At 39.7% G+C, this 15,184-nt stretch overlaps 1 protein-coding gene across 11 annotated transcripts in view; it reads right to left on the bottom strand.

The window, feature by feature from the left end:
- Positions 1 to 15,184, bottom strand: part of MYO1B (myosin IB) — a 181,348-nt gene that overhangs the window by 82,676 nt on the left and 83,488 nt on the right. For all 11 annotated transcript variants that reach the window (XM_003907741.5, XM_021924386.2, XM_021924385.2 and 8 more), the window contains 2 exons: positions 12,811 to 12,905; positions 1,294 to 1,398 (listed from right to left, as the gene is read on the bottom strand). In XM_003907741.5, coding sequence (XP_003907790.1) covers positions 1,294 to 1,398; positions 12,811 to 12,905 — 200 coding nt within the window. The remainder of the gene's footprint in view (positions 1 to 1,293; positions 1,399 to 12,810; positions 12,906 to 15,184) is intronic.

The following is a 15,184-nucleotide window of genomic DNA, read 5'->3' as shown; positions in this document are numbered from 1 at the left end:
TTTCTTTGAGACACAGTCTTCCTCTGTTGCCCAGGCTGGAATGCAGTGGCGTGATCTCAGCTCACTGCAACCTCCGCCTCCCAGGCTCAAGCGATTCTCACATTTCAACCTCCCAAAGAGGTGGGATTACAGGCGTGTGCCACCACGCCCGGCTAAGTTTTATATTTTTAGTAGAGAAGGGGTTTCATCATGTTGGCAAGGCTAGTCTCGAACTCCTGGCCTCAAGTGATCCACCCACCTTGGCTTCCCAAAGAGCTGGGATTACAGGTACGAGCCACTGTGTCCAGCCATAAAGCAAGTTTAATGGCTTGCCATCAATAGGAAAGACTTTGATGTACTGTTTCTAATGCCAAGGTAGTTCACACTGATGTTGTATGCCATTCTCCCTGGCATTAAGGAAACTCGTTTCTGGTTTTGTTTTCTGATGATGTTATGGGCTGAATGCTTATCTCCCAGCAAAATTCATATGCTGAAGCCCTAACCCTCAAAAAGCTAGCACTGGGACGGGGGGCTTGTGGGAAGGAATCAAGGTGAGCTGTGGTCCTGACGGGTGAGGCCCTCAGGATGGAACTGGTGGTCTTACGAGAAGAGATTCGAGAGAGCTTGCTCTCGTCTCTCCCGACTCAAGCACAATGAAAAGGTCACGTGAGCATACAGCAAGATGGCAGCCACATATAAGCCAAGAAAAGAGGCCTCAGAATAAAACCTTCCTGGACAGCAACTTGATCTTGAACTTCTAGCTTCTAGAGGTTTGAGAAAATAAGTTTCTGTTGTTTAAGCCACCCCATCTGTGCACTTTGTTATGGCAGCCCAAGCTGACTAAGACAGAGAACTAAATAGAGAATTTGTGCACTCTCCAGTCAGGTTTAGACTTTCTATGGCCCTGGAAAAAATGGGTCCTTAAGTGTTTCTCTGGGTGAGCCCTCATTTCTCTAACAACAAAAACAATCAGCCAAAGGTGTTATCCTGAATAATAAAAGAGCACTGCACCATCACATGCAAATAACTGGTTGATTATTTTTAATCAAAATCTAAGTAATTCAAATAAAAATTGAGTGGGGAAGTGATTGTTAAGTGAGGAAGCTCATTTTACATTAGTAAACTATTCTGCTAAACACTTAGGCCAAGAGGTTCTAGAACACGGCTTATTTGCTCCTCAGGTCTTGGCCTGAATCTCTTCTTCCTTCCTCTTCCCTCCCAGAACACCTCCCAGCAGACCAGGTACTCAAAGCACCCATATAACTGAATCTACTGTTCAAGTCACACCGACTGCATGTACATAACACAACCTACCTTCCAGGACAGGGTTGGACTGTAAAAGCTGTTCTTTAACTTGATTAACTTCTGCTCCTTTTCCACAAACAGCTGCCACATAGGACATGACAAGCTTGCTGGCCTCTGTGGATGAAAATAAGCCATATTAATCAATAACACAGAAATTTAAAAAATCTTTTTGGGGAGGAGGAACTGTGGGGGAGAAGACCCAATAATGGCATTTTCAAATGTCTTTATTCCTAGAGAAGTAAATAATGTTTTGGAAACCTTTTAAACATTTGTGCTTTCTATTTAGTGACATGTCATTAATTCAGACATAATAAACACTGTGTTTAAAGTTTATCACTGGGCTGTTAAAAAACTGCTTAGTAACATGACCAACAAAATATCAGAATTATCTTCTTAAAGCAGTCATTTATATGCAATTACTATATTATATACTGATAAGCCAAAAATAACTTGGTAACCTGGGTATCTTTACCAAACGTATTTTTAAAGTTTAGAAGACTGCTCTTCTTCAAAGATATGTTCCAATTCATATGTTCCAAGTCATTTGCTCGGCCAGGTGCAGTGGCTCCCACCTGTAATCCCAGCAACTTTGGGAGGCTGAGGCGGGTGGATCATGAGGTCAGGAGTTTGAGACCAGTCTGACCAATATGTTAAAACCCCATCTCTTCTAAAATACAAAAATAAGCCGGGCATGGTGGTGCGCGCCTGTAGTCCCAGCTATTTGGGAGGCTGAGGCAGAAAGAGAGCTTGAACCCGAGAGGCGGAGGTTTCAGTGAGCCGAGATCGTGCCACTGCACTCCAGCCTTGGTGACAGAGACTCTGTCTCAAAAAAAAAAAAAACACCAAAAACCAAAAAACTGGTTTGCTCATAATTAGACCAAATTCATAATTCTTCAACTTAATTCAAAAACTAAGCAGCCAATGTAAGGATTTAATAAGAAAAAAACACAGCCTTTTACAGGCATGGTAGTCTTAATAGGCTTCACTAGCAACCCTATTACAAAAGCTGCTAAAGAATAGGCCACAGGAGGCAAAGGATAAAACCACCTAAAATTTTTTTAGCTCAAACTGGGGAGGTGGACAAAACACGTCTTTGGTGGTTTTATCCTTTCCCTACCAGTCCGTGTCCCTCTCTCAGCATCTGCCTACTAGCTTCTGATTCTTTTAACACTGAATTCTAAGGAATGTTAATAGATATTTAAGGAAAATGAGGTCCACAGTGGATGTGGAGCCACAGCGAGTCAGATGCAGTGAAACCACTTTCTTTATCAAAAGGCTTCTCAGAGCTTTTAATATGATCGTGTACACTGGTGAACTCTAAAAAGGGATCTAGAATGCTCTGTTTCCCTAATTTATTTGCTATGGAATCTGTTTTCCATAGGGCTGTCCTAATTAATTGTTCCATAACCAGGACCCAGAAAATGCTTGACTATTTTATGTTGGCAGAAGAAAACATATTCTCTGGTCTGGGTAGTTGAGGGTAAGGAAACCAGTCTCTCCAAATCCTGCTTTGTCTCAAGTCTTTGCTTTACTGCCACTGTCAGTGGGCAGGTGAGCCTCCTCCAAGTTGGAGGAAGGGTCTCTCTGCCTACAGGTATAATGAGGCAATCTTAACTGTCTCACAGGAGACTTGCAGATGGATTCTGGTCCCATCTCTCACCATTGGGAAAATAATACATGAACAACTGGAACGCCACTTTAAGCATGTTGCCCGACGTGTTCCTTAGGGCTTTTGCGCAACCTAAAACCATCAACCAATAGGAGCCACTGAAGACCAAGAATCTATGCAGGTCACATAAAGCTCTCAAGTCCTAAGGTGTCTGTTTCTGGCGTACTGGCAAATACATTTCCGTTTTTCAAGGGGGAAGGAAACAATCTCATGGAGCACAGAACTATGGTGGGACATTAGGTACGTCTTCAATGGTTGGAGGTAACTCTCTCCAATTTGCTTCCTGGGTAATGAAAAGGAATCCAAATAGGTTATCTGGTCATCTGTGTGGTTGATTTCTGCTGTCTCCCTTTAAAGACTGTAACTGAGAAACAACCATCTTTCCATCTCTGCAGTACCCTTCTTTCACAGGGCACTCACTGTCCACATAACACAACCTCCAACGCTTAAAGTTCCTCAACTACATTTTCCATTATTCTCATGGTTTAACTAGAAAAAAGTGGGTGCATTACACATAGATAATCCTATTAAACCATTCAGACTGTCCTGAGCCATCACTTACAGACAAAAGACTTTATATACTACCATATTTCATTTCACTCCTGGGGGCCACATTGCCCTCTACCCTCCAGTCCGAAGTATAGCTCTTCTCTGCTCACTTCAGGATACTTTCTAGGCTCTCTTTCAATTCAGGTGAGGCTGTCCTCCTAGCAGATTCCTAACATCCGTTGCTATCTAGTCTCCAGCCCTGGGGCAGCTCTCTTCAATCACCCACGCATCCAACTCTGCAGTCTGGCCCTGGAAGCAATCCCCTCCAGGCCTGCTTTCTCATCTTTCTGCTTTCTCAGCTGCATTCTCTGTTCCCCATCCCCACCTGAACTCTCACATATATTATGTATATGCTTCTTTCTTGACATAAATTTCTGGCCTGTCTATCCATTGTAATACCAGGAGACTGAAAACATTTATCAGCAAAGTAACTGCCTTAGACAGTGGCAAATATACAAACATACTAACGTGCACACACACAAATACACAATCACACATTTTAAATGAAAAGTTTTCTTTTAGGTAAACTGACAAAAAATACATAAAGTTTAGGTCAGGCTCTTTTGTTTATTCTAGTAATTATAGACCTTACTGTGGCCAAACCTCAAAACCTCAAAATTCACATTCATGGCTACAACGAGTCCTCTGAAAACCTGTTCTGGTCCAGGATGAACTTAGAAGACAACTGCTTTAGCAGGGTGGTGGTGGTGGGGTAGGGGGTGGCGATCAGCCAACCAAGAATGAGGATCTTTTGGTGGCTACTAGAATTGATTTGACCTCTCAGAGACCTTTTTAATGGCCAGAACAAGATGGGATCAAGTTCTCTCAGGGTCAAATGTGTTTGAAAATGGCACCAGGAGCAGATCTCCTGGAATTTGGGTCAGGCTTACGTCATTTGGCTGTTAAAGTATATATAAACCCATAATATCTCCTGGCATATAAAGATGGATTAATTTAAACTGAAATTAAGAATCACTTTATGAACTTTAAAACCTATTTAAGCAATTCAAATAAAATTTTTAAATATAGTTTGAGGATAAAGTTCAAGTTGTTAAATAATTTATTTCCAAGTTGTTAAAAATATCTTCAGATTCTTAACTATTTTCAGGAATTGTACGACTGGGCTCATCTTAATAAGTCATTTTTGGAAGCTGGTATTAACAGTATTTTCTCCAGAAAAATCACACTATTTAAAAGAGACAACTCTTATAATTTTTTTTTCCTGACATAATACTTGACCTTTAACTCAAGTAGTTCATTACACAGGTACTACTTTAGAGAAATTAATAAACCAGTAAGAATGAATTACAAGGTCCAACATACTTTAAGGAACTGTTTTCATAATATTTTACCACGCTGGAAACCGGAAATAACAGTTATCTCATGAGACTTTGTACTTCATTTCCTTTTGACTCTTTGGTGCTAAAGTTCAAATGAATTTGAATCTGTATTCAAATATTATATACTTACACAAATCAAATCTTTACATGATAAGCTCTATAACGAAAAACTATTTCTGAGAAGAATAAAAAATTGAGTATCATCCACCATATTTCAAAGTCTGGTTTTTGAATTATGTTGACTGTTAAATATAAGAATATTGTCATTTAAAATAGACAAAATGTAACAGTATTGTTTAGAATCAATTCTTGGTTCATCATTTTCTCTAACTCATAGATACTTTACATATGTAAACTTACGTACATATATATATTTTATATATATATGTTTGAATGTAACTTGAATCTTAAAATTCATCAACGACTGGACTAACAAAATATATGAAGTCTTTGGGGTCAAAATCTCTTCTCATCAGAAAATGGCAGAACATTTAGGGTTTAACACATATTCCTCACTAATGGACAAAGTGCCTGTTACAAAATACTTCTGGATCAGAGTATCTAGATCAGAATTAATTTCTACAAACAATGGAAAGGAAGTATAGATGACAGTTTAAATCTGTGAGGATTTTAAAGTCCTGTAAGGGTAAGAATAACTAATTGAATTCTGTATTCTCTGACACTTTGCACTGTACTGTGAATAATATGTATTATCATGTAATTATCACATAACATAGAATCAGATACATTCATACATAATAATCTTTTTAATGAAAAAAAGCACTGTGAAGTAGTGGAAGGTGAATGAGAAAGGGAAAAGAATTCAAGGAAAGACAATTGTGATGATGATAAAAGGATGGGAATCTCACGCCTAAGATGCCTAAACCTATGTATGTTAACGGAGCAGGCTCCACACGGATTCAATCACTGTGTCAGGGGAAAAAAGGCATGATAACAGGCAAGGCTTATTCTGCACTTTTTTCACAGAGCTTCTAATAAATTCATCCAGGAGTAACAGGTCTCTATGGATAAATTCATAGATACAGGCAATATCACATATGTCGCATATTGATCTACAGGTCATATGGCATATAGAGAGGGCCATACATTTATTCATACACATGTATTTATCTACTTCTTCACCCCTCCATTCCTCTAGTTAAGACACCAAAGTTTTTCTAGGAATTGAGCTTTTGTAGGTCTGGTGGTTCGGAGCCCTAAACCAGAGTTTAGGGCTAAAGAGTAAATGCCTAAATCAATGAGGCCACGTTTGTGTGCAACAAAACAAGCACTCTGCAGCTTGGAGAAGCCACCTTTTAGCAGTCCGGAGTCTGCTGTGCTGCAAAATAACCCAGCTCCTGCACATCCAAATGGATCTAACAGCAGTGAACTGTTCCAGAGTACTAAACGCATGGGCCCTGCAATGAGAGATGCAGTCTTTGCTATAAGGGAAGTCACAACTGGTGATGTTTTTACTGAAACAAGCCTGTATGTCATCCTCTTCTGAAAGAGGGCCACAAAATCTCTGATAATTTATATAAAACACACAGATAGAAAGGGGTCTTTCTCACACAGGGGAGAAACAAAACAAAAGCTCACTACATTTTGGCCTTGACGTCACGTATCTATTCTGCTTCAATGTGGGCATTTTCAACACTGTGAAATGCTCACCAATGTTTAGGCTACAGTAAGTCAGTGGCATCTCTGTCACTGTCTAGTTGGAGAACCACTGCAGATATGTAAGGTCATTTGGGGTTTAGAACCAAAGGTCTTAATGAGCAAGGCAGGCTTCATAACTCTTCTAGCAGATGGCTGAAGAGTTCCTAGAAACTGAAGTAACTGTAAAATTAGCAACCAAATAATTATGTTTCCTAATGTTGGGATCATCTTCTCAGGCTCAGAGATTTACTCTGACGTCCCTGGAAAAATGTAGTTTTGATAGTTCCCTCATATTCTGCCTCCCTGCCCCCATCAGTGCTTGAAAGGTTCTCCACAAACCATTTGTATCCATGGGAGTGAACTGTGAGTTCAATGCCTAAAAATACTTGGGCACTTTTATGAGGTCTGATGAATTTTTTATTTAGCATAGCAGTAATGAATTAAATAGCACCCCAAAGCACTCAAAAGAGTTCATGCCTCTCCCTAAGTGGCCATGTTATATAACTCTGCAGCTTAAGAGTGTCTCCAATGTTTAAGACCAATAACATCATCATCTGCCAAGAAGGGTTTACGACCCAGTTAAGTTAATTACTTCTTATAAAATAAGCCCTCTAATACTACATGGTGGTTCTATACAAACTATTAAGTAAATACTTTTATTGAAAGGAGATATTATATCTCAAGCACACAGCACATTCCAGGCCTTCAATAAATGTTAATTGTCGTCTTTATTTACTAAAACAAAATTTTCAATAAACACATGTACACAAAAACAATTTTAGTGCATAAGATGATATGACATTTCAAAATGGCCTGACATCCCTCTTCTGCTCAAAACTGAGATGAAACCCCCACTCCAAATTCCTTGTACAACTGTATACTGAAATTTATATATTATCTTCTATCATTTTATTTTCCTGTAAGTAATCTCCACAAAACAGAGACTTTAAACACACACATTCTTGGCTTTACTCAATTGATAGACTAAAGACAATTAAAACCATCAGAAAATATTAAGCAGTTTTTGTATCACTGCTTTAAAAAAGAAAGAAAATAGAGTAAGTCAGCAAACCACTGTTATGTCTACGGTGGACTGAGAGGTAAAGAAGCTGTTGGGCTCTATAAGTGAAAAGGACTCAAGGGCTAGGTGCTACCAAGCATGTAGCTAAGTGGGTATTCAAAAGGAACCACTGCCAGGAGCAGTATCCACCTCCTGGCACCAGGCGTCTTAGTGATAACAGACAGCTGAAGCACCCAAGACGGGTTCATAACGGGGTCCAAGAAGCACAGAGGCTCAAAAACAACACGAATGCTTTGAGTGACTTCTAGGCAGTGTTACTCAAAGTATGGTCCAAGGACCAGCACGATTCAATGTTGGTCAATCCACAGACTATTACTGATCTACACATGCAAGTAGGCTTTTAAAAGTTTCTGTAGTAATTTAGTTGGTTGTTTTGCCTGTTGAAACTAAAAGAAAAAATTAAGGTTTAAATGCTCTATTTTGTCTATTATTTCATTTTTCTAGTAATGATGAACATGAGATTTGGAACTGGTGCTTCACCGCAGATTTGGGAAGCAATGCTCTAGGGTCTCTGTTGTACCCTCCTCCAGCCTCCTCCCTGAAGCAGCACCTAATTCCATGTGCTGGAAACACAATGGCCCTACCAGAGGAAAGGATGACAAGCCCTGGGAAGCACTGTCCATTTTCCAGCTTATGACAAAGGGCAACGGGATCCCCAGAAGGACTAAGTCCAGGGAAGATGACAAGGAGAAGAGGATTTCATGTGGTGATTTGGGCACTGAAACCAATAGGACAAATTGTCAAGCAGAAAAATATCAAGAGACGATTACAAAAAAGAAGAATGAACTCCATTCTACTACTAGAGTTCTACCAGAGAAATAGGGTAGTGTTTATTTTTTTCCTAAGAAAAATGGATGCCAATCCTCTGAAACAGCACTAGCAACCTCCACTCAGTTTTTCAGTAAGCAAGATACATGAGCCCACCAGGAGATGGAATCTGGCTCCAGGAGGAAGTAGTAGTGTTAACAACTCTCTGAGAAGGCGGATGTCACATACTGACATAGCTAATTAGCGGATGTGCTGTCTTCTCAGAACACATGTTCCAGAGGAGACGAAGAATTGGCCAAGACCCATCAAACCAATGACCGCAACCCACTTCTGATGACTCATTTAGGAACGAACTGATACAATTAGAATATCCTAAAAAAATCATTAGTCACAAAGAAGGCTCACTAAAAAGCTAAAGAATATAAGGATGAAAGAGGCTTAGGAATATTTTCTTTTCTTCTTCCAAGTGAAAATAAAAATGAAGCAATATGAAGTGAATATGTGTGCTTGTAAATAGAGTCAAACAGGACGGGGGGAGGGTTGAGCATGAGATACAGCATCAGTACAAATGCCTTCAGCAAGGAACAGAGTTTCTAACTTGCCTTGCCACCATTTTCATTGGTCAACCTGGAGACAAACCAAAAGCTGTACTGCTTCTAAGAATTAAACTGTTTCACCTGAAAGAACTGGTTAGTGACATGGAAGGGGTAAAAGCATTTTCTCAAGATGCCCATGTCCTGTAAAGTTTCCCACAGGTTCAGAGACAGAGAGAGAGAGAAAGAGAGAGAGAGAGAGAGAGAGAGATCTGAACAAGCAAAGACTGGGGTCTGTAAAATGGAATTGGAGTAATCAAGAGAGAAAGGAGAGAAACCCATTAGACATTGCTACGAATAATCCTCACGAGAGAGAACGGTAGGTGGCTTGTGAGTGTCCATGTGGACAAAAAGAAAAGGAAGAGAGAGCCTGGTATGAGATATATTCCAGAGCCAGAACTGACAAAATTGAGAAATGGATTTGATGTGGGAAATACAGGAAATGAAGAAATCATGGATAACAAACATTTCTACTGTGATAACTAGGTTGACTAGTGGTCTCATTTACTGAGATCAGAAAGGTTGGTTATAGGAGGGTAAAGACAGAAATCAAGAGTTCCATTCTGTACATGCTTAGTCTGAGATGCATGTGAGACCCCAAGTGGAGATGTGAGACAGGCAGTAAATACATTAGATGGGAGATCAGCCAAGAGGTATTTTAATTAGAAGTATAAATGTAGAACACATTAACATTATTGAATAGTTGAGAATGCCTAAGGAAATAAGTAGAGAAAGATAAAGATACCCAGAACTAAGCAAATCAACTAATTTTTAGTAAGATAGACTTATATTTTAAATGAGACCTGGCAATTTTCATACACATCAGTCTTTGGCCCGGTCTGTTTAGTGTTTTTGTCAATTACTTAAATAAAGACAGGAGGCTGGCTCCTTGGATTAGTGCATGGTGTTCATTCAATTATTCAAATATGTACTGATTGCCTACTGTATGGCAGGCATTAAATTAGCTAGTAGAAATACAATACAAAATCCATCCCTTAAGAAGTCATGGGAAGCTAGCTGAAGGAGACTTACCAAAACGGGCAAAGTGTATGGCACTCAGAAAGAACCATGTTCAAGAACTACTCTGTACCATGTTCAAGGTACAGAGATGCAGCTTAGTACAGTGGATAAAAGCAGGGACTCTAGGACTACACTACCTGCATTCAAAATCCCAGCTTTGCCACTTATTCACTGTATAAGTTTTGGCAAATTGCTTAACGTTTCTGTGTTCCTATTTTCCCATCATAAAAATTGAAATAACAAAAATACTTATCTCATACATGTAAATAAGCACACTGCCCAGCACGTGGTAAGTGCTGAATGTGGGTTAGCTAGTATCATTATTACTCAGCAAAATGACAGCAATCCTAAGAGAAGGGAAAGAATCAGCATTTGTCAGCTTCTCAAGAGGTTATAACAATGGACCAAAACTAATAAAAATAAATACAATATTCTACATGTAAGTTTAAAATAATTTTGTTCATCAATACTAGATTGAGCAGATCTGACCTAATGGAAGTTACTGTGGAAAAAAAAAAAATCCTGTAATATCTTACTTGGTTTAAAGACCTGTATGAGTCAATACATGCTTTATATTAATAGAAGCCCAGGGTCCACATTAAGAGGGATAACAGGCCAGGCACGGTAGCTCATGCCTGTAATCCCAGCACTTTGGGAGGCCAAGGTGGGCGGATCATCTGAGGTCAGGAGCTCGAGACCAGCCTGGCCAACATGGTGAAACCCCGTCTCTACTAAAAATACAAAAATTAGCTGGGTGTGTGGTGGGCACCTGTAATCCCAGCTGCTTGGGAGGCTGAGGTAGGAGAATCACTTGAACCCAGGAAGTGGAGGCCACAGTGAGCCAAGATTGTGCCATTGCACTCCAGCCAGGGCTACAAGAGCGAGACTCTGTCTCAAAAAGAAAAAGAAGGATAAGAGTTCCACCACAACCAGGACCAAATCTCAAGTATTCTGTTTACTTTTTGGTATGCAATTCCATGAAGCATATTGACAAATTAGGATGTTTCCAGAACAGGACCAAGACAATGAGATATGTGTAAGATCCAATTCTTCTTGTAATGTGCTCTCATAAGCACCATGTGATTTTCCTTTACTCCACTTATGTTTTGCATGTAATTTGTATGTATAGGTGCATACATATATGTCTATGCAAAGAGCTATTGTTTATCTCCCCTACTAAACTAAATGTGATAAGGGCAAGGTCAGTGTCTATGTCCCTAGTACAGTACCTTTCACCAAGTTGGTACTCAGTAATTTTTTTCTGGATGAATGAATAAGTCAATGTGTAGAAAATGAGAAAATTTGAAGAAAAGGGATTTTTAGCCCTAGGAAGATAAAATGGTTGATTTCAAATAACTGAGTGATTGTCCTGTAGAGGATAAGGCAGACTAATATGGTAAAGTTCCAGATAGCAGACTGAAGACCAATGGGTAGAGGCAGAATTGAACTCTAGGTAAGGAAGAATTTTTGTTAGCTGAACCTGTACGACAACTCCAGGGGGGCGCCATTCAAAGCGGTGAGACTTCATCACTACAAAAGGAGTCTGGCTATCCCATGTGGAGGAGCCTAAACCAGATGGTTTACAACTAAAATCCCTTCAACAATATGACACCATGTTTTCTGTTACCTAAGGCTCTTACATGCCAATCCTTTTCCCTTCATTTCTGACCACCTAGAGCCTAGAACCTGCCTAGCCCTGCAAAACAATGGTGCTCAGTGTCTCCAAAGGGCTCAAGAAAGGAGGCTGGACACACTCATCTAACCACTCTTTCTTCAGCTGCATGGGGTAGAGGGAGGAGTTACTCCTAAGGAAAGTGGAGGAAAGAGTAGGTGTAGAAGGAAAACCATTTCCATGCAGATAGTGAGCCTTTCAAGGCACAAATCTTTCTAAGAGCTTGTGAATAAAATGGATTCAGTCAGCTGACTCAACACCTATGGCAGATTTTCTTCTCTTGATCACTGGGAACTCAAAATGTGTAAATGTGACAACTAAATAGCCACGCAGAATAGAAACGTTTAAAATCCCACCTTTGAATACTAAAAGAATTGACCAATTATCAGATCTTATCTATAAAACAAAAGCATTTTACAGATGAAACCTTATGAAAATACCATCTCCCTCACCATCCTCCTCCTCCACAGACTCATCAGTTCCATCAAAAAAAAAAAAAAAAACCACGGACAACAGCAGCTTTAACCTTTCTAAGGTTGGATTCTGAGAATGTGGCTCTTCTGAATCTTTTCCAGGTAGCTGGGCACCATCTGTAAAGTCATTTTTCTCACTTAAGACCACCAATCATATGAATTGCATTTATTAAAAGCGCAAGGGGTAAAAAGCATAACCCTCCCATTTGGAGGGTTGTTTTATGCAAAGCTTGCCAGGTCTAAAAAATACATATAAAAATCTCAATTCTTCAGGCTTCAGAGGAAAACTCTTGAGTAAAATGTTAGCATTTTCCTGGTACCTTCCCTCACTTTTTAGCAAAGGTAGAGTGTGTTTGTACTCTCTTAAAACCTAAATAAATTGGCATTCTTGGGGAAGCAGTTTGAATCTGCAAGAGCACATAGGTTTAATGTCTTGGGAGAAAAGTAAAAAGATCTTGCACCATCCAGCATTAGACTTCATATTGGTTGGAATCCCCTTGGATAGGCACCTTGTTTCTCTGGGGAGTCCAGAGAACATTCTGTGATCCTAACCAGTATCCTCCTGCAGAAGCACCCTCACAGTGGCCTTGTGACAGATCTTGCTAAGGAGGCCCCACTTCTCCTCTTTGCTGTTGTCATTCTTTGTTTGCTGTTGTCATTCTGTCATTTACCTTCTGCAGAGTTGCTTGGTAGGAGCCTTACCTGTTTTTCCTGCTCCGCTTTCCCCAGTAATGAGAATACATTGGTCCTTATCTTGATCTCGTAGGGATCTGTATGCTTCATCCGAAAGGGCAAAGCTGCAGGGGATAATGGGAAAAAAGTCCTTAGAATTCAGATCATTATTATGTGTTTATCAGATGGAACTACAAGCTTCTTAAAGGGCTACTGTGATATGCTTATGGAAAGCAAGCTATCACCTTTTATTTCCCTTTAATTCTTAAAATCCATAAACAAATAAACCCATCCTTTGTGGCCCATGTTACCTTCCTCCATGTATTCTCTATTAACCAAAATAGTACTGTTTTATTGTACTCCAATGATATGATTTATTAAATAAATAAATAAATTATTTATTTATTTATAAACCCAGTAAGCTACATTTATGGGTTGTTAAACTAAAATCCAGGTAACTCAGACAAACAAGGAGAAAACATTACACCACATGTCTAAAATGGGATGATATTGAGATTTTTCAGGACAATACACTGAAGTTTCAATATAGTGGAGGGAAAAAATCTTTTCAAACATTAGAAAAATACTATCAAATACCAAATAGCTGTGTTTAACTACAATAAGTTAAATACAGAACTACTGCCTTTACAAACAAATGACTGAAACTCTAAGATCCATCAGAGGCAAAATTGGGTTTGCCAGGGTTTTTGTCCGGCCCAAGCCTCCCAAACTTCGAACCCTGCCTTAGGATGGCAAAGGGCCTCTATCAATTAAGGCCAGGGCAGTGCTCCTGTTGATCTTCCCCACTTCAAAATTTACTAAAGTAAATTTTGCCCCTTCTAGCTAATTGAAAAAATGATTCTGACGATAAGTTAATTTAAAATAGGTAAAGTCCTCACTTCATTTATTAACAAGTATTTGTTGAGAGTCTACTATGTGTCAAGAACAAGCTGGGAATGTAGACAAGTAATGCTCGACCCCTTCTTTCAGGAGTTCTCCGTCAAAAGCAGGAAAGAAAGAGACAGAGAAAATGGAGCCAATACATTAAGCCCAATGATAAAGGTATGTGCAAAGCATTGCAGAGCAAGACAGAAACCTCAAAGGGGTGGAAATTGGACTCAGAGAAACTCAAGAGGTAGAAAACTCAGTCCTAAAGAATGAATGAGCAAGACAAATGCCTTTTAGGTAAAAATAAAGGCCAAAACATCAGGTGGGGTGAAGGATAATGGGCAGTTCCATGTAGCTGGAAGGCAAAGCAAAGCATAATGAAGAGAGGATAAGAGATGAGCTGGGGAGAGAGATAGGCAGGTTCCAAATGAAAAACAAAAGAGCTGATAGGAACCTTCAGCACAGGATGATAAACAGCCAGTAGCAAAGTCAGACGGTAATTAGAATTAATAATATCCACATTTACCATGTACCAGAACTGCCTCCAAGCTCTTTACATTTAGTCATTTTAAATCTCGCAATAAGACCAGCACAAAGCAAAGGCATAACTTGCTGAGGTCCACTGCCAGTGTGACACAGCAGGGCCAGAGTTAATGCCTGAGACTGACCACTGGGATATAGCACCTCTGCATTTTGCACAGACCACAGGGTGATAAGGGTGCATGTGAGAGCAACCAGTTTGCAGGAGACTGCTGAAGGACTGGGATACAGGAATAGTGTACATTTGGCCAACCAGATCACAGAGAGCTGTTCATACCAGTCAAGGACTTTGGCTTTTCTTCCAAAGGCATATGGAACCATAAATAACGACAATTTACTGAACACCTTCGATGTGCCAGGAGCCCAGTAAAGTGTCCTAGGATTCACAATTGGACTTACTCTTCAACACAGATCTGCAAAATTAAATGCTAGCCTCTTTAAAGAAACATGGTCTTAAGAGATGACATGAGAAGCCCGTGATCCCATTCTCAGAAGAGTCATAACTTAAACCCAGAAATACTGTGAATCACGTTCTTCCCTCTCTCATCATGTTCTCTTACAGTTATTTGCCAGCGTATCTTACCTTCCAACTGACCTACTGTGAGAATCTCAAGGATAGCCACCCCTAGTCTTACTTTGTAACCCTCATATCAGTGAGTCTGCTGCTCTGCATATAATAAGTACTGTATACTCTAAGTACATTTGTTGCATGATGTATGAATAAAAAAACGACAGACAGAAAAAAAGTAATAAAAAGATCTTGACACCAGGGTCTTTTTTGAGTAACAGGTTGTTCTAGCTTGTTCCTTTGAACAATGTACACTGATCTCTTTCTGTCTCTCAAAGCCCTTTCAACCATTCTCTACACAACCAAAGCCTTGCTCAAGCTCCACAGCAGCTTGCGGCCCTAACCTTCTCTCATATTCTCTTATTCCCCAGTCTGTGCACCACTGCATAATGGGGATCGTGGAAAATA

This window comes from Papio anubis, chromosome 10 (assembly GCF_008728515.1).
Source record: "Papio anubis isolate 15944 chromosome 10, Panubis1.0, whole genome shotgun sequence".
Classification (NCBI taxonomy): Eukaryota; Metazoa; Chordata; class Mammalia; order Primates; family Cercopithecidae; genus Papio; species Papio anubis.
This window is presented reverse-complemented; position numbering and strand designations above follow the sequence as displayed.